General features: G+C 34.0%; 1 protein-coding gene across 1 annotated transcript in view; it reads left to right on the top strand.

Moving 5' to 3' along the window:
- The window catches only part of LOC129224544 (uncharacterized), a 380,265-nt gene that overhangs the window by 296,564 nt on the left and 63,770 nt on the right, over positions 1–19,931 (top strand). Inside the window, exon 4 of the mRNA XM_054859020.1 lies at positions 13,156–13,258. Within this exon, the coding sequence (XP_054714995.1) occupies positions 13,156–13,258 (103 nt within the window). The remainder of the gene's footprint in view (positions 1–13,155; positions 13,259–19,931) is intronic.

Below are 19,931 nucleotides of genomic sequence, written 5' to 3'. Positions count from 1 at the left end.
TGTTTAGTCACGTTTGCTCGTTGCACACGCATATTGAAATCTACGCTTTCTCTTAAAGCGAGACACTTAAATCTCCAATTATCCAATTTAGATCAATTTTACGTTTTTATTACAAACAAGAGAACATAAGAAAGACGGTAGGGAGAGGAAGTAGCACGCATGCACGCAGGCTGCTTCAGAAGCAAGTGCTTTCTACCGCTCGGCCAGAGACACGTTTCTTTCATTTGTTTTATTTATATACAGAAGTTAATCAGTCTTACATACAAAGAAGACCGAATACAGATCACCGCCTTTGCCTCTGGTAAAGAGCAAGAAGGATTTACAACAGAGGAGAAGGAAATTACACTCCTGCTGCTGTTCTCTGGCTTCCGAAGCAAAGCTTTACCATAGAGCTACCGATCTCTTCTATTTAGAAAACACATTCATTTAGTGGTCTCAAAATTAAAAAGTCGTTCCATTTTATTTAAGTTAGGGATAAAAATAAATTTTAAATTTAATATTTAAGAATAACTTTTTCTGCTCATTTTAAACTGCAAATTTTAACATTTGCCATACACAAAGTAGGATTTTCAGAAATTAATTCAACAAAACCAGTCGGCCTCAAAGTAGAAAGGACAACAACTCAACTTTACACTCCAGTTTAGTGCGAGATCGCTTGATGCTGTGTGTGCTGCTTGTTTTATCTGCTGGTTATGATTTTCTTCTAATAATAGTTATTATTTGTATTTCCCGTGAGCCATGTTAAAAACGTTGCGTAAAAAGTTCAAGAGAAAATGGAACGTAATTAGAACAAAAGGTATGTCATGGTTTTTGTATACATTTATAATCATGACGTCCCACATTGTAATTAAGAAATTTTTTAATCATCTCTTGGATGATGACCGTAGAAGAAAAGCCCTTTTCAGTGCTGTAAAATATTACTGTATGTTTAAGGTATTTTCTGGTTCATTTAAACGTAAGCTTATTTGAAATATCAACTCAATAGATTGAGGTCATGCAGGTTCACTCAATTGTTTTCTAAAAAATATTATAATCTATTCTTGCGAAGGTAATTCAAATATCAATATAAAAAATCTGCACTTAATGTTGACTTTTTCATTTCTCGCTGTGGTTGCATAAAGTGCTGAGTATTTCAAACCCTTCCCGAGATTGAGCATCCTCATATGCAAGGGTGCCAATCCCCCTAAGAGCAAGGACGCACCCCTATAAATATCGCGAGGACCTCCCTCCCTAAAAGAAGCAAGAACCCCCCAAAAAAGTAAAAAATACCCCTCAAAACAACCTCCTCTAAAAATTTCAATGGCGCAGTTTGCGCCATGACCTCCTCCCCCCCCCCTTGGTGGGCACCCCTGTCATATACATAATAGCCAATGATCGAATAACGCTCCTTCCGTCATCAACAATGAAACTCGCGCCGCGGCATAATAATTTGATAATGTTTAACATGCAGGGAAAGGCTTTATTGTGACAAGGCTGAACAGGGTCCGGTAACTTGAAGCAAATATGATTGAAATTTGGACAGTGGGAGAAGATATGCATTTGTCTGATTATTATTGAATTGTGCCATAACAAACGCAAAACGTATGAATATGACTTTGTATTTCAAATCTTTTGATCCCCAAATTACCAGTATCTTACCATAAACTTCACTATATTTCAGATTCTTTTTCCTGCTAAAAAATTGCGATCATATAAAATATAAAACATTATAAAACAAGAACTTTTTGAAATAGAAGATGGCATTTTTCCGGAAACACAAATTGCTACCAACTTCGAATATACGCTTTTGTTTCTGAATGCTTTCTGCGCTATGTCTTTTTTCTGACTTAACAAAGTTGAAATTTGCCATCGACTTCCATTATAGAGCACCACATACCATTTCTGATGATTGTATCATCCCTCACGGTAGATGCTTTGCCAACCACCATAAAAATCCTTCACCTAAATTCATGCCATCCGAAAAAGAAAACTTTTCATTCCATTCAAAAGCGCGATTTTCAGATATGTGTCCAATAAAAGCACGTTGAACATGGATGGGGCGGATGAAAAGAGTCCTGTGAAACAAGGCTTCCGACGTCTCATTATGAATGAAAAAGAGTCGACGAAAATCATCGTGCTGGGGCTGTTGTCAGGTGGGGCCGTGGGGCGCATTTGTCTGAGAGCCCTTTCGCCGCTGCAATCGACTTTGGCATACTGCTGATGGGGGGACGGAAAGTTAGGGACCACATCCATATTGATGTTTGGTGGAGGTAATTTTCTGTAGCAGCTATGGAGACTGAGCAACAGCTTCGTGTAATTTGTTTCTGACTTCTTGGGTTGCAGTTGTTTGTCTAGTAAAATGAGTGTGACGTTGTGAATTTTGATGTAAATATAGGTTGGCTGTGTAAATTGATAATTAGAGTGCAATGTAACATTGAGGTTGTTAGCAACCTAAAAACTGTATCGCAGTTGTAAGAGCATTACTTTGAAATAGACAGTTGAAAGATTGCTTCACTGAATCTGTATTGCATAAAATATTTGTTTTCAAGTTCAAAAAAAAAGTTCCAAGTGGTTAGACGAACTTTTCAAAACTTTAAAAGTTGTCGCGTATTATCTTCAAATATAATGATCATTTTATTTGTTTAATGCTCATCTTTACCGCATATTGCATTCCATTTAATAAAAATAGCATCGTACATAGGTTTTCTTCTCCAAACTTATTTGCAGTGCTTCAATATACCGACAGCCTGGATTAAGGACGGTAATACTTTCAATAATTATGAAAACCGTAAACTAAACATCCTACGCATCTTTATTATTAAGAAAGCTTAGTTAGTTAGCGAGTAAACTAAAAAAAAAACAACTTTAATAAAACTCTCCTTTGCATATGATAAAATTATTTGGGAATTATTTATGAAGGATTGCATTCACATGCGATTTTCAGTCAGTAGCATGTGAATGCAATCTATATACACAAAACAAAGAATATATATGTATGTGTATGTATGGATATATGTATGTTCCCTATACAAATCCAGTTTTCGTCGAATCTGGACCAAATTTGGCAGGAAGATACTTGGGCACCCGAGAAGGAACGTAGGGGGAGGGGGAGTCAAACGCCAAAAAAGAGCCGAACAGCTCAAATTTTAGTTTTAGGGCCCGAAAATGTCATTAAATGACTCTGTCTACCTGAAATGATTATCCGACCAGTTCGAGTTTGGCGCCATTCGAAAGCCCGCAAAAAATACCCTTAAGGTTCATTCATTTCCTTCGAATTGCAAAAGAACAAAAGGCTGTAAAATCACCGTGAAATAACTAAAAAGCATCATTAAGCCTAATGGAATAGAAATTTTCTGTCAAATTTACGATTTGCGTGATCTCATTCTAAATTAGCGTGAAAATATGTCAGAAGGTAGCCATTTTTTTTTTCTAGACTGTGACTAAATAAAATTTTGTTTTTGTTTTGAGACAAAATTTTCCCTTTCAATTTTCATTTGGCGATTCATCTTCTTTTTTACTATCTTTTTACAAAAAAGGAAGTATTGTATTCTCGAAAAAAAATTCACTCAAATCGACCTTAATTTCCATTTCGCTCACCCCCGAATGAGTGTTGATTTTTTTTTTTTTTTTTTCGACCCGACCACACGTGCATATATACCTAAGAACGTAAAGACGCCCGAAATATCCATTTTGACGATTCCCGAGTTAATTACGAGATTTCTCGTGACGTCTTTATGTATGTATGTCGCATAACTCAAGAACGCTGTCCTAGAAAATTGAAATTTGGTACGTAGACTCCTAGTGGGGTCTAGTTGTGCACCTCCCTTTTGGCTGCATTCGGGTGTTTCTAAACGGGTCGTTTGCACCTCTTTGGGGGGTAATTGTGAATTTCGATGCAAACTCAAGTGGTGTTATAATTTGGCGGATATTTGGCGATATATATCACCAGTCTTTTAGTCGCCAAGTTTTGTCGCCAACGACGACAAAATTGGCGATTTTTTTAAAATTTGGTTTTAATTTGGCCACTGTTGGTGATATTTAGAGTTAACAATTGAATCACATTACAATTGCCAGTAATGGAGAAATAACACTAAATTGGCGTAAAAGGAAGTCATGTCATGCACACATCAGCTCGTTTCATTTGGATTTTAGGTGTTGCGTTTAATTTATTCGGGATTTTTTGATTTGCCGTTTTCTTTTTTCAAAAAAGATTATTTTGACGGGAAATTCACAATATTTTTTTTTTCTCCAACTGAAGCCTGATTGTTGAACATGCGTCACTTGACAGAACTTTTATTTTCGAGGTAGATCGTGCAAAGTCGGGCAATGCAGCTAGTGGAATAATAAAAACTTATATACTTCCCAAAATTTTCGTTTCGTGCATTTTTTAATCTATAGACATAAATGGCTACTTCTGTATGTAAAGATGTAAGGGGTAAATTTCAAACTACTGGACCTATTTTAACTATTTTTTCACTACAGATAGCTGCATTATCAGGAAGCAACATAGGCTATAATTTATTTCTAAAAATTTTAGTTTAAAAAAGCTATGATGGAAAGCAGTAAATTTTATCTAATTTCCCCATTAAATTATTAAATATAAAATTCATTGTTACCAAAATTCGTTGTCTTACAACAGCAATATTAATAGTAATCATAATGAAAATTTTGAATCAAGGCTTCTTCGGAGCAAACATAAATATAAAGTCAATTAAATATTTGGAAACTCAACTTTTTGCACTCTTTGGGAAACATAGTAGAGACCTTTTGTGTGTGTGTGTGTGTGTTATTAAGAGCCATTGTCTGTAAGAATCAGGCAGTTTAAAGCATTTGTGGTTGTTGACATTTTTAATTTTTTTTATTTTCATATATGTTGTTCCTTATCTTAAATATAATGTAAATCCGAAATTTGAGCATTGTCTGACTCGCCGTTTTTGAGAAAACAATTTTTTTTTGTTTAGGGGGCGTGGCACATTTTGGCCGGTTTTTCAAATTTGCAGATTTTAATGTGCTTGTTGCTTGAAGCGGCCTTATAATGACATGGATTTTTTAATTCCATATTACTATACGGTCTTGTTAGATACTGTTACAGCTGTCAAATCGGTGACACTACGAGGGCGACGCACACAAACTCCGTTTAAAAATGACCGAAAATGATTTTTTTTTCTATATTCAAGGCCAATTTTCTCAAAGCGCCATCATGATGACACCAACATTTTTAGATCATTTTCTAGCCACACTTACATACATCAAAAATATGTATCAAAATCGGTGTCACTATAAGGGCGCCAGAAGATATTGGAACTTTTATTCGATAAATTTCACAAAAACACAAATATTTAGAATGTAATTACAACTGTCGCCCTAATAGCAGATATCTGATACTACATTAGGTTGATAACCAACATGTTTGTCTAACATTTGCATAAAAAAAATCGGTGTCACTCCTATTATTTTTAGAAATATAATCGTTCCAAGTTAGTACGTTATGGCGTTTTTTCATATTTATTTATTATTTTTACACCCCGTGTTTTTTTTTTTTTTTTCTGAACATATTTATTTTTAATTTAATACGAAGAAGTGTACCTTATAACATAAACAGCTCTGGGCAGCAAGATAGTCTTTTTGTTGAATAGAAAATGCCCGTTTTGATATAGGTACCAGGTGGATCACATGTTCATAACATGTCTAGACTATTATACAATTACTCGTCTTGTTTTTCCGGCCAAACAAATTTATTTATTCCAATTGTTCTTGACATGCATTTGACCTAAACTTGCAAATGGTCAACTTCTACTATTTTTCTGGGATACCATGTTTTCCCATGCTTTAGTGCTACAAAATTAGCAGTTTTCAATAAGAGATGACCGTCTTTCTGAAATTGGTTGATTTGATTCTTAATGTTTTCTTCGTTTTGGTCTACGTTATCCTCAAATTCAGTTTCAAATTCTGAATGTTCGCTTTCTTCAAATATTCTCATTTGATGTATTGAGAATGCATTCGTTTTTTTTTTTTTTTTTTTTTTTTTTTTGTTTCTTCCATCGAAAAAAAGGGATAGGATTTGGTTCATAGTACAATACTCTGAAGCAACGAAGAGTTTTTTCCCCGTTACGAACTGCATTTCTCATCAAGTGTGTAACTTGACAGTGATGTTGTTTTTTCCCAGTACTTTCACCAATCGTAAATTGTTCTTATAAATACTCCTTCTGCTTTGAAGTGAACTTGAACTGAGCTCGTAAAGATAGGGCGCATCCAATTTTATTAAATTGAACTTTTGGCAATGCAGGGGTATTTATTTGTTGAAAATTTGAAGCATTTATATAAGATGTTTCTAAGAGCTTCTCTCTATGTATCTTTCGTATAAAATCCATTTGCAAGTTGAGGTGAAATGTATGTCAAGAACAATTGGAATAAATAGATTTGTTTGGCCGAAAATCAAGATGAGTATTGGTATGATAATCTAGACATATTATGCACAATACATCCGCCTGTACCTATATCAAAACGGGCATTTTCTATTCAACAAAAAGACTCTCTTGCTGCCCAAAGCTGTTTATGTTATAAGGTACACTTCTTTGTATTAAATTGAAAATAAATATATTCAAAAAAAAAAAAAAACTGGGTGTGAAAATATTAAATAAATAAATATGAAAAAACGCCATAACGTACTAACTTGGAACGATTATATTTCCAAAAATAATAGGAGTGACACCGATTTTTTTTGTGCAAATGTTAGACAAACATGTTGGTTATCAACCTAATGTAGTATCAGATATCTGCTATATGGGCGACAGTTGTAATTACATTCTAAATATTTGTGTTTTTGTGAAATTTATCGAATAAAAGTTCCAATATCTTCTGGCGCCCTTATAGTGAGACCGATTTTGATACATATTTTTGATGTATGTAAGTGTGGCAAGAAAATGATCTAAAAATGTTGGTGTCATCATGAAGGCGCTTTGAGAAAATTGACCTTGAATATAGAAAAAAATTCATTTTCGGTCATTTTTAAACGGAGTTTGTGGGCGTCGCCCTCGTAGTGTCACCGATTTGACAACTGTAACAGTATATAACAAGACCATATAGTAATATGGATTTAAAAAATCCATGTCATTATAAGGGCGCTTCAAGCAACAAGCACATTAAAATCCGCAAATTTGAAAAACCAGCAAAAATGTGCCACGCCCCCTAAACAAAAAAAAATTGTTTTTTAAAAAACGGTGAGTCAGACAAAGCTCAAATTTCGGATTTACTTTACATTCATGATAAGAAACTACCTATGTGAAAATAAAGAAAATTAAAAATCCCAACAATCACAACCTGCCTGATCTTTACAGACAATGGCTATTAATGTCATTTAAATAAATAAAGCGCACGGTCTTTTTAGTGATCTTTGTTTTTGTTAGTTCATATTTTGGAAATTCTTCCAATTTTTATATGCTCAAATGTCGTGCTTTCGTTTCTAACTGAATACTATTTCGTTCTTTATACTTATTGCTATTTTACTTTTATGGGTAAGGAAGAAGCTGGATTTTTAATCACGTCAAAGAGCGGTGTGTTTTGAGTTCTTTCAGTTAAAACAGGAAACGAATAAAAGTAGCGATTGTTTCTTACAATTATTTCTGACCCAGGCAACGTTGGGTATTTTGCTAGTTTTGAATAAAACTATATTCTGGTGGTTCCTCAATAAAGATAGCATAATTTTTAAACAGTCTTTTTATTTGTAATCTATTCAAAACGGCGTTTAAAATGAAACTGAACTATTTTATATCCCATATTGTAACAGATTACAAATAAAGCACGGCTGGATATTAAATAAAACGAAACCACCATCTCAATTTCAGTTCAATCTATTTTATATCCTTTTTTTTCTGTTTAGTTTCACTTTATGTCCCGTATTTGACATAATTTATGCAATTTTCGAGAATATGACTCCCATCATACAACAACCGCTTCTCCAACCTATTAGAAATCATTTGCCTAGTTTACATTTTTGAAGTGTTGTATTACGTTTTTATTTGAACTACTAAAGTGCAAAAAACTCTCACGCGAGCTCCTGAGGTTAAAACAATTACTCTTTATAAAATTTAAAATCCACAAATCCATTTTTTCATTTGATCACAGATTATTTTGACAGGGGTGCCCCACTTCCAAGAGCAAAGATGCAACCCCCTAAATATCGCGAAGATCCCCCTCCCCTCAAATAAGAGCCTCTCCCAAAGAGAAAAATACCCCTCAAAATACCCAATCGCTAAAAATTTCAATGGCGCCGTCTGCGCCATGCTCCCCCCCCCCCCCCCAGGCGTGCACCCTTGACTTTGATACTGGTAAGTGAGAGGTGTGGTATACTAGGAAGAAAAATAAATGTACTGTTTATTCCCTTTGGAAACCTTATTTGCGATGCATTGCATATGCACATTTCATTTAAAAACTGTGCATTGCTTATGTAATGTGGCACACAACGCTTTCATTAAATATTCAAGTTCACAGAATATATTTTAGCGCAAATGAGTTTTTCTAACTAACGAAAGAATTAGTTGTCAAGGGAACAAACCGAGTTTTAAATAACTTAATAGAAAGGGTAATTTCAGGAGGCTCAAATTGGGTTTAATTGGCTCATTAGGAGAGTTTCCCTTTAACTGTCTCTCTCTCACAGAAAATTTTAATTGTCTTTCATCTTTTTTCTTTTGCGGAAATCATATCTTTTGATTCTGAGGGTTAATTAAAGAACTTCGGCAACGTAAAGAATCGCGGTGATAAAGAGTAGACGTTGCTCTTAAATTGCTTCGGAGAATCATTTGACAGTCTTTTGGAGAATATTGCTTTTAAACTTGATAAACTGTCACCTTAACATTCATTAGGCATGTATTAATAAATGGTTACAGAAATAAAACTAGGTTACTTGACACATTTTTTAAACCTTGGAGTTATAATTGCACTACTTCGTATTGTATTCAAGTCGAAAGGAAGTTATTTATACGGGAATTTCTTTTACCTAAAAATGTGTAAAGATGGTTGAGTGTTTAAGAAACAGGAGTATTTATCATGCCACGAAATTTTAGAAGCAATAATTATAAAGCAAAAATAACGGTATTTATTCTTGATAAAATCAAGCATTTGAGTTAAAATGTCTTGCTTAAAACAATTCAAACAAAATAAATGAAATACTTCATTGTGTACCTTTTAAAATCATTGTAAGAACTTTTTTTAAACAAATCATTATTTTGCAAAAGAATTTGTTTCATTGTTAGCAGGGGTGCTCACAGGGGGTGATTATGGCGCAAGTTGCGCCATCAATTTTTTTTTTTTTTTGAATATTTTTATTTAATTCAATCTATTTATTGATTTATTTTTAACTTAAAGTTATTTATTTTATTTCATTCATATTCGTTAAAATTTTATTTCATTTATTTAGCTTATGTGTGTTATAGGCAAAGCACAGAACTTTTTAAATAAAATAATAACAATTAAAAATTAATGAATACAGTCGACTGCCGCTACAACGCGATCCTACTTACGCGAAATGGCTATAACGCGATTTTTTCACCAGTAAAGAATTTTAGACCTAACGCGAATTCATGGCGCAACTCGAAAATTTTCGGGAAGGAATCGTGGTGTGTATCTGCTTTGTTATTGGTTACTGAACTTTTCTTTTCCTTCATCCCTTTAGCATCACTTAAAGCGTAATTTCCCACACCGTTGCTTATACAAATAACTACTCCTCATTTTCCATTTATTTTTTTTCATTCTAAATGTGAAGGTTGATAAAATATAATGACACCTAAGAGCGCTGTTTCATCTAAAGTTTGAAGATAGAAAGAGAAAGTTTCTGATAATTGAAGAAAAGTTAGATTATATGCTTGAATATGCTATAAAATGCGTCGAAGACAGCACGACAATTAGGTATGAGTGAATCTTCCATTTGTACAATTAAAAATCCAAAACAGGAAATACGTAAAAGTTTACCGAGTAGTATCTAAGCAAAATGCTAAAATTATGAAAATAGAAGCGGCTCTCGTATTTTAAATTTAAGAAATCATTAAGAGGGTTTTTGTCATAGATGGAAACGTTATAAAAGAAAGTGAAGCAACTGTATTGTGTATTTAACAATATATAAGAACAGCGGTTTGGTCACAGCATTGATCTTAATTTTCTTAAGTTACAGTTATTATTACTGGATCTACTGTACATTACAACTACAGTGCATTTGGTTTTCTTCCTACATACTGTGCGTACCGTAGTGGCTTATTTTATGTCTTTATTTCCCATTAATCATTGATTTTGTACATCGTAGCAGTATTTTCTGTGGAAAAAAACGTCATTTTTTTTTAAAATACAAATAAAAACTCAATTTTTTATGTTGGAAACAGTAATGTATAGTTAAGAAATGGTTTTTAACAGTGTGAGGTGATGTTTACAAGTGACTAAAATAATTGGGTATGTTTATAAAAGTTTTTACACATATCCTTTTCCACAACGCGAAATTTCAACTTACGCGAGAGGTCTTAGAACGCATCCCTCGCGTAAGTCGGAACTCGACTGTAATTAATTTTTTTTTCTAAAACCAAAAAGGAGAGCTAAAAAGTGAAGGGTTGAGCAAAAATGGGGCACCCCTGATTGTTAGTTTGATTTTGAATCATTTGTGTTAATCTGATTTTTTACTGGTATATTTTGTGTAAGTGGCATTTGAATACCTTTCTTATACATTTTTTTTAATTTCAAACCTTTCCAATTGTACAACTATTTAGTGTAACTTTGAGTCATTTCTGTTAACTTTTCACCAATTATATTTTTAGCATAACTTCAAAATAAACTGTCGAAGGCCCAGTCCGTAGTTTTCCTTCATTTTACTGAATAAGTAGGCAATTCTGTAAAGTTTCTAGTTCAGAATAAATAGATTGTGCCTTTCTATTATTATTCAATACTTCTAAATTTACTGTTTGAAAGCCACACAAGAATCTTTAAAAAGGTGTTACAATATAGCATCCAACGTTTTAATACTCAAATTACAGAGCTCTTGTAATGCTATGAAAATAAAGTGAAGATTTTTTTTTAATGTCAATAGTTTTATTCTTCTGGTTCAAAGTTACACTAATTTTTGATAACTATTTTACATCTCATGTCGCACAGGATTCAGAGTTATAATGTGTAGCAGTATAACTTTGAACCATTTAGAAATTATTCTTTATATGTACCTTAAAGCCAGATTAACGGAAGTCACATTATCACTACTTTTCAGGAGTGGGTAAATGAGTTTGTCCGTCGCATAAAAAGATTGAGATTCGCACTCTAATAACACTGGAAGATAATTACATATGATTTTTTTTAATTTTAAAGTGCGTTGTTAAAGTTCAATGCAGAATATTATTCTGCATATATGTAGTAATAAATTGAAAGTTTCGACTTGCGTTAAATGTCTTTAGGTGCAATAACACTACTAAAATATTCCTGAGGTGGTTAACACAGGCATTACGGAAGGAGTCATTTAGTCAGCAAGCAAATTGTTTTTGCTAACTGCTCCTCATTATTTTCGTTTTACGCTTAATCCTTCGTTGACTTTTTTTAAATCGTCTTACTTTGTAATAATATAAAGTTTTCAAGATTATTTTTTTTCTTAACTAAAGGATTATATTTAGAAGAGGGGGCAAGTGTCATTTCGTCCCCTTTGAGTAAAAAATAAATAAAAACACATTCATTGACGCTGAAACAGAGCAGACACTAGAAAATGTCTTTTTAACATATCATTGAAAGTACTTGAAGCATTCATAATGTTTTGTACATAAGGGAGCATCAGCCTCCAGTTGCTGAAACGTAACTGAAACAGCCCTTGGTTTTTGAGGGTATTTCAAACTTTTTTTAAGTACTTCATTATGTATCCTTGAAATATCCGCATCCTTTAAATAAACTGTATTTATTGGAAACATGTTCACAGGCGTCCCTCGTACTACACGGTACTTGTATCACACAGTTTCGGTATTACACGGCACAAAATTTGCGATTATTATAACACGGTTTCAACATTACACGGTACAAAACTTGAATTTAATACTTCATGGTTTTGATATAACACGAAAGTTATCTTTAAAAAAGATAAAATTTTATTTTTGTTTAATGCTTTCTGTTAATATTTGATAATAACTCAAGTTTTTACTTTGTTTATATGAAATTTGGTTTCGATATAACATGGTTCACATCCCCGATTCAAACTATTTCCAAGTCTCGTATTACACGGTTCCGATACAACACGATACATATGACATGATTTTTACTATGTTCATGATCAATTAGTTAAAAAAATTGTTAAAAAGTTACTTTTAAAAAAGTCTCGTTTAACACGGTTTCGATACTACACAGAAAGAATTAACCATGTTATGCGAGGGACGCCTGAATTTGTATCTATTTTTACTTCTTTTTACAAAAAAAGGAAGTATTGTAATCGCGAAAAAATTTTCACTCAAAAATTGACCTTAATTTCCATTTTACTCGCCCCCGAATGAATATTGAGTTTTTTTCGACACGTCTAATTTCACACATGCCTAAGAACATATAGACACGCGAAATATCCATAATGACGATTCCCGAGTTAATTACAACAAATTTTCTCGTGACGTATGTATGTATGTATGTCGCTTAACTCAAGAACGGTAAGTCCTATAAAGTTGAAATTTGGTACGTAGACTTCTAGTGGGGTCTAGTTGTGCACCTCCCCCTTTGGTTGCATTCGAGTGTTTCTAAAGGGGTATTTTGCCCCTTTTTGGGGGTAAATCATTATTAATTTCGATGTATACTCAAGTGGTGTTATAACTTGGCGGACACTTGGCGATATATCGCCAGTCTTTTGATCGCCAAGTTTTGCCACCAACTTCGCGACAAATTTGGAGATTTTTTTTTTTTTAAATCTGTTTCAATTTGGCCACTGTTGGTGATATTTATAGAGTAAACTATTGAATCACATTAAAATTGCCAGTAATGGGAAAATGACATTAAATTGGAGTAAAAGAAAGTCATGTGATGCACACCTCAGCTCGCTTGTAAAAATATAATATTAAGTAGAGCACAATGCAAATTTTTACCCAGAAAGTCAAAATGATACCCCAGCCGTATTGGTTAACTGTAGCTTTTTATCTGCTTCCTTTTTCTTTGCTGCTTGTAACCTGTTTGAGTTTTGTCTTTCAGGAGGCCCGAGCGAAGGCAAGCTTTTACCGGGTGATCAGATTCTGCAGATCAACGGCGAGGATGTGCTCAAATCCCCCAGAGAACGAGTCATCGAATTAGTGAGGTAATCTCTTGCCACGAATCTTCCTCTCGGAGACTTTTCTTTTTTTGCCTTTCTCTTTCTCTCTTTGATATGGAAACAGGAAGAAAGCAAGTAGGAGTGCGAATTTAGCGGTAGCAGTTAAATGGAAGGTTTCATGGGGCAAGTGGTTAGCATTGAACTGTTGAGTGTCTTAGATAGCAGAAGAATTGGACTTTCACATTCAAACGTTTTAGGACCTTTACATAGATGGCTTCTTGTGTATGTATGTCACTCGAGGTGGTACTACTTCAGTTGAATGCATACTATTTGTAATAAAGGGCATTGTCCTGATAAATTGTATTTCTTTTATAATGAATTTTTCATGCCTTTTTCTTTTTAACCCTTAACTATTTAAGAGTTTTTTTTTTCCTTGGAATGTAGGTGGTAACTTGCGAAGTTATAATGCCATAACTATGCTCTCACTGTCAAACGTTAAGCACAGGAAAAAAATGTCAATTCCCGAAAAAGTTATAAATTAACTGTGTGATGTAGAAGGAAAATAATTGATTTAAATTTAAAATGACAATAACTACAAATAAAAGTTAAAATGTTAAAAACGTTTTGCATTTTTAGTGAGGAGGGGAGGGGGTCTTATTACACCTTAGACCACAAAATATCAAGCTAACATCAACGCTAAGTTACTCTGTTATTGCTCAGGCATTTGCTATTTGGCATAAAAACAGGTATGCGAACACACAACACAATCTAGTGAAGTAAAATAATTGATTAGGAACTTAAATTCTTTTGAGACGTAACCTGAAACCCGTTTTTTCTCAAAGCGACGACTGTAACGACAGGTTGCAAAACCGGAACTTAATGGACCCGATCCGAGCGAAGGAAACGATTTGAGCTGGTACGGTTTTAAAGTACCAGTCGCCAGCGGGCGACCACTTCATTGAAATTGGCAAAAAAAATTAAGTCCCGGTCGCCAAAACTATCGAACATGTGGCCTTTTTTTTTCTTTTTTTTTGTAAAAAATAATATCGCGTGACGGCAACAAGCTTCCAATTTTATTTGAGCCTTTCTCTTGAGTCTCCAGTAAACGTTACTTTGATTTTTGTTGTATCAATATATCTTTGTATTAAAAAACATGTCCAGTAACATGATGTTGGTTACGTGCAATATACCAGGCAGCCCGGTTAGCACATCCGGAGATTGCAGTTTCGTTCTTATTGGAACTCCTCAGTCAGGAAAAGTGAATAACTGAGATGAAGGCAGATGTCATCTCATTGAAGCAGAGAGAGAAAACAAACTGGTAGAAAATGTGAGTTTAACTCACCAGGGCTTCTGGTATATTGCATATAGTTCTGCCATACCCCTGGCTTAGGGATGGTAACTTACTGCTAAATACCTCCTAAACTTTGCCTTCAATTCACAAGTCGAACAGCACCATGCTGCTGACACTTGCTGGTGAGTTAAATTCCCGTTTTCTACCAATTTGTTGGCACTCTCAGCTTCAATGAGATGACATCTACCTGCAGCTCAGTTATTTACTATTAATGACTGAGGAGTTCTAATAAGCTCTAAACTTCAGTCTCAGGATGAGATAACTGGGCTGTCTGGTCTGTTGCAAGTAAAGGGTGTTTTTTTTTTAGAGGTATAGAACTTTAAGTTGGGAACACTGTTTGATCTGTGTGCCATTTTGATAGTTGTTACTTGTTTTTAGTTTGGTTTGCATTTCATCATGAATAGACAACAGGACGGTGCAACACGCCACACAGCGCGTGTCACAATTGAGTTATTGAAAGAAACTTCGCTTAATGAACCCGTGAATTGGCCTGCGAGATCATGCGATTTAACTAAGCTGAACTATTTTTTGTGGGGCTGTGTGAAGTCTCAGGTCTACACCTATAAGCCACAGACGATTGACGCCTTTGACAAGAGCATTCGCCACGTGTCACTCACATACGGCCCCCATTGCTGGAAAAAGTGATAGAAAATTGAACTTCCCGATTAGACGTTCTCCAAGCCAGCCAAAGTGGCCATATACCAGAAATCACATTTAAATAAAAATGGCAGAGAATTATCTTTCGAATAAATCCAAAATTATGGCGATTTATATCATTTAACGGTGTCTTATTTGAACCTAAAGTTCTATACCTCTAAAAAAACACCATTTAGTTCTGCCTTAGCCCTGGCTTAGGGGGTGGTAACTTACTGCTAAATGTTGTTGGTTGTTTTTGCAGAATAGCATAATTTGTCGTTAATATTACTAATGGCGAATAGGTTATTTATGTTTTGCGCTGAATACATACTTAAAAAAAATGGCTATTAAAAATGAAAAAAAGGCTACCATTTCTTCTGACTGGGGTAGCCAGTGGCTACCTTTCAGAATTCCTATTCCAGAGCTTTATGAGTGGCCATAATTTTAATTTCGCTGATTACCAAATTCTAGAAATATCTGTTTTGTTCATTTATGACGTTCTTGCAACTAAACATTAGAAGGTTAAAATACCTGCGTTTTTATCGTTAATGCAATATTACGACAATTTTAAAGCACTATAACGCAATAAACGAACGGTAACGTTAGTCTGCTTGAAATAAAACTACATTTTGTTTGCTCTTAATCTGTCTAATTAAATTAAGCACGCCTTTGGAAACTTGATTAAATTACCAAACTGAAATTGAACCTCTAGTTCGTACTTAAACAGAGTAGTTCGTTAAAAAAAACGTGGTACAACTTTATTAGAAAAGTTCAGACATTGATTTGAATTTATTTAAAAAGAAAAATGTGCCGCATTTGAATTGCAGTCTTAAAAAAGCAATTTTAACCACAAAATTGTTGCATTATCTTTCAAATCTTCTTTTGAGGGTATTGATTACTGACTTCTCATTCGGTTCTATTTTAAAAGCTAACATGACGAATCTTATTAAATTGTTTCTTCAAGTTGCAAGAAGAAAATTCTCTCCATCGTATCATGTTAAAAAAAACTAATTTTTATTTCGGAACTGCGAGGGACGTTTTCAGAATTTAATACAAGTTCTAATATTTAACCTGTGTAATATTCGTTTTAAACAAAATTCTCCGGGTATAACTTTTCAATCTGAGGACAAACCAGATTGCCTTTAATAGTTTTCAATGCGGCCATGTTTTTTTTTTTTTTTTTTTTTCTCTCTTTTTACTTCCTTTTACAAAAAAGAAAGTATTGTATTCGCGAAAAATTTTCCCTCCAAAATCGGTCTTAATTTAAATTTTGCTCATCTATGAATGAATGTTGAGTTCTTCAACCCGACCACACGTGTATATATGCCTAAGAACGTACAGACACCCGAAATATCCATTTTGACAATCTCCGAGTTAATTACAACGAGTTTTCTCGTGACGTATGTATGTACGTATGTATGTCATATAACTGAAGAGCAGTATGTCCTAGAAAGTTGAAATTTGGTACTTAGACTCCTAGTGGGGTCTAGTTGTGCACCTTTTTTGGTTGCATTCGAATGCTCCAAAGGGGGTCTTTTGCCCCTTTAGGGGGGAAATCATTGTTAATTTCGATGTAAACTCAAGTGGTGTTATAATTTGGCGGACACTTGGCCAGTCTTTTGGTCGTCAAGTTTTGTCGCCGACGGCGACAAATTTGGCGATTTTTTTTTAATCTGGTTTCAATTTAGCCACTGTTGATGATATTTAGAGAGTAAACTATTGAATCACATTGAAACTGCCAATAATGAGAAAATGACATTAAATTGCAGTAAAAGGAAGTCATGTGATTCACACAACAGCTCGTTTTTAAATGAATTAAAGCAAATCAATGTATTACTATTTCCTTGTTCGAATGAAACCTTAACAATATAGCTAAATCCAATAAATTAATATTCTGCATTATTTTCTCATGCAATAACAACGGTATAAATTTACTCTCTCCGCACGAAAATATTGCATTTCGCTAATGCGTCATTTGCACAAAAATAGTACAAATCATGTCCGAGACTTTTGTACTTTTTAAATTTATTTTAATAATTACCACGAATTAATCATTTTTTAAATTGATTATCCATTTAATTGTGTATAATTAAATTTAAACTACATAAGTAATTTATTAAGTGTTTACAAATGTTTTGTTTTGGAATGAGGTGAATATTCGTTGTCCAATCTTCAACTCAATAGGATTTAAAAATGAGATTCAAAATCGCGCTGAAATGAAACAAAAATGTTAACTCTCAGTCGGTTTTCATCTTTCACGTAAAAATAATTATAACATTACACCTTAATGAAAAAAAATCCTGAGGTTTTTTTTTTTTTTTTGTAATTTGTCCCAACATTCTTTTTGTTATTTTATGTTAACTCTCCTACAGTGTTGCAGATATTTCAAAAATAAATAAATACATTGCACTTAGATATTTTTAAAGAAATAGTAGTATAAATACTATGCTTTGTTAGACACTTCGAATTCTACCGTCAACAAAGATTTTTTTCTGATAGTTAATTTGAATTGTTGTTGTAATAATAATTTAAAAAAGTACTTTTTCTTGGACTCGCTAACATAACGACAGTTTCAGAATCCGTATTTAATTTCATGCTTGTTCTGTGATTGTTACTGTTCTTTGATTAGAGCGATTTTAAAATGCTCCACTCTGATACAAAACTGTCACTAATTACTTGAACAAACCACTGATACGTAACATACAAGCAAATAGACTCAATAAAAAAAGGTATTAGTTGGTGAAAATTTAAAAAATGATAACCAAAATTCAAAAACGTGGGATGTAATTTATACTATTTTAATGAAATCTTTATTTTCTGGTTCGAAAGTGACGCGTCGAATTTGGCGTCCTACACACGAGGCAACTTAAGCTTAATTCAGACATCGTCCGCACGTCACGTTCACCACTTTAAGCGGACAGACGTACGTTTTCCAAAAATGGAGAAGCATTCATATATTGCGGACGCACTTAAAGCACATGACAGTACTTTCACCCAATAGAGCGCGCGCGCTCATCTCTTGGAGATCAATGAAATGCGACTCCCATCTGGACGGATGTCAAATATCTAGCCTCTCCTCGCGTTGACGCGTTCCGTACAATGCGGCTTGCTGTCATGGCAATGCCGATCGAAAACTGGTTTCAGAGAAAAAATATCATTGCTGACGTGACGGGTAAACGATATGTGAATGTTGCTTTAGTTGAATCTACTTCAAACAGGCAATGATTCGAGAAGCTTCTCCACAACACTGTTAAAACTGAACTGAGTTGACACAACTAGTTTTTCGTGTTCAGAGCTAACACTTTTCAATGTCCCAATGTGTTGATTAATTAAAACGTTTATTCAACTCATCTGGATGAGAATGAATTTGATTCAACTAAGTTGCCGCGTAGAATTAATTAGAATGAAATGGGAAGCAAATGTTTAGTGAAACGAGCTGATGTGTATGTGAATTTAACAATGATTTTCCCCAAAAAAGGTGTAAAAGACCTCTTTTGGACCATCCGAATGCAACCAAAAGGGAAGGTGCACAACTAGACCCCACTAAGAGTCTGCGTAACAAATTTTAACTTTATACGGTATACCGTTTTTGAGATATGCGAGATAAATACACACGGACGTCACGAGAAAACTCGTTATAATTAAATCGAGAATCATCAAAATGGATATTTCGGGCGTCCATGTGTTCTTTGGTATATATGCGCTTGTATTCGGGTCAAAAAAAAAAACAATCATTCATTCGTTGGTGAGCAAAATAAAAATTAAGGCCCAGTTTTGAGTGAAAAATTTTTCGCGAATACAATACTTTTACTATGTAAAAGGAAGTAAAAAAAAGATTACTAATAATCGATTTTTATTGCTGTTATTGTTTTAACTGTTGTTCCTTTTTATTTTTTCCCCATTTTTCCATTTAATTCATTCTATGTGTAGCTTGTGGGCTATGGCGGATACAAGATTTCATTTTTTTTTTTGGGGGGGGGGGTGGAGGTCATGCTCAAGAACATATTCTTACGTACAACCATTTTCTTTTACGAACCTCCCCCCCCCCCCCGCCGTAAAAACTCTTCCAATATACAAACAAAAACCATTGAAATCATGAAGGCTCTTCAAATATGCTTACAAAAATCATAGAAATCATTAACCAAAATCAAAGTTAAACAACTCAAAGTTTTCGGAAATTTCGGATCACAAAACCCCTGGTTATTAAAATATTTCTATATACTCGACACATATCCATCTTAGATTAAAAATTTTCATGATATTTGACACACATCCATCTCGTATGCAGAAAAAAAAAACATCACTAAAAATAACAGTAAAACATCATTTAAAATAATAGTAAAAATTGCGGCGGTGAAAATCTAAATAAAAATTAAATATACTATAAATATAATTCGGACTTGATAAATTACTCACAAACTGACTAATTTCAATTGTAGAAAATCAGAGGTTGACGAAGACGTTTCAGAGCCTGGTACAGGAACTCCAGATATGTTTCCATCGGTTTCGGTATAGTTTGGGCTCATCAGATTTTTCAACTCGACAAAAAAAGAGAGACTGCACTGCTTTTTGTCACCCGAACGCTTCATTGGTTTTGTTATAGGTTGGGGATTTCCGAAGTGGGTGTCTCGACACCCTGGGTTGCCGCAAGGAGGGGCAAGGTGTGCCGTGAGCAGTCCATATTTTCAATATGCGTGTATAATTGAAATAGATTAGGGTGCCGTGAAAAAA

Source organism: Uloborus diversus, chromosome 6, assembly GCF_026930045.1.
Source record: "Uloborus diversus isolate 005 chromosome 6, Udiv.v.3.1, whole genome shotgun sequence".
In the NCBI taxonomy this organism is placed as follows: Eukaryota; Metazoa; Arthropoda; class Arachnida; order Araneae; family Uloboridae; genus Uloborus; species Uloborus diversus.
The sequence above is the reverse complement of the archived record's forward strand: the minus strand, read 5'-3'. Positions and strand labels throughout refer to the sequence as shown.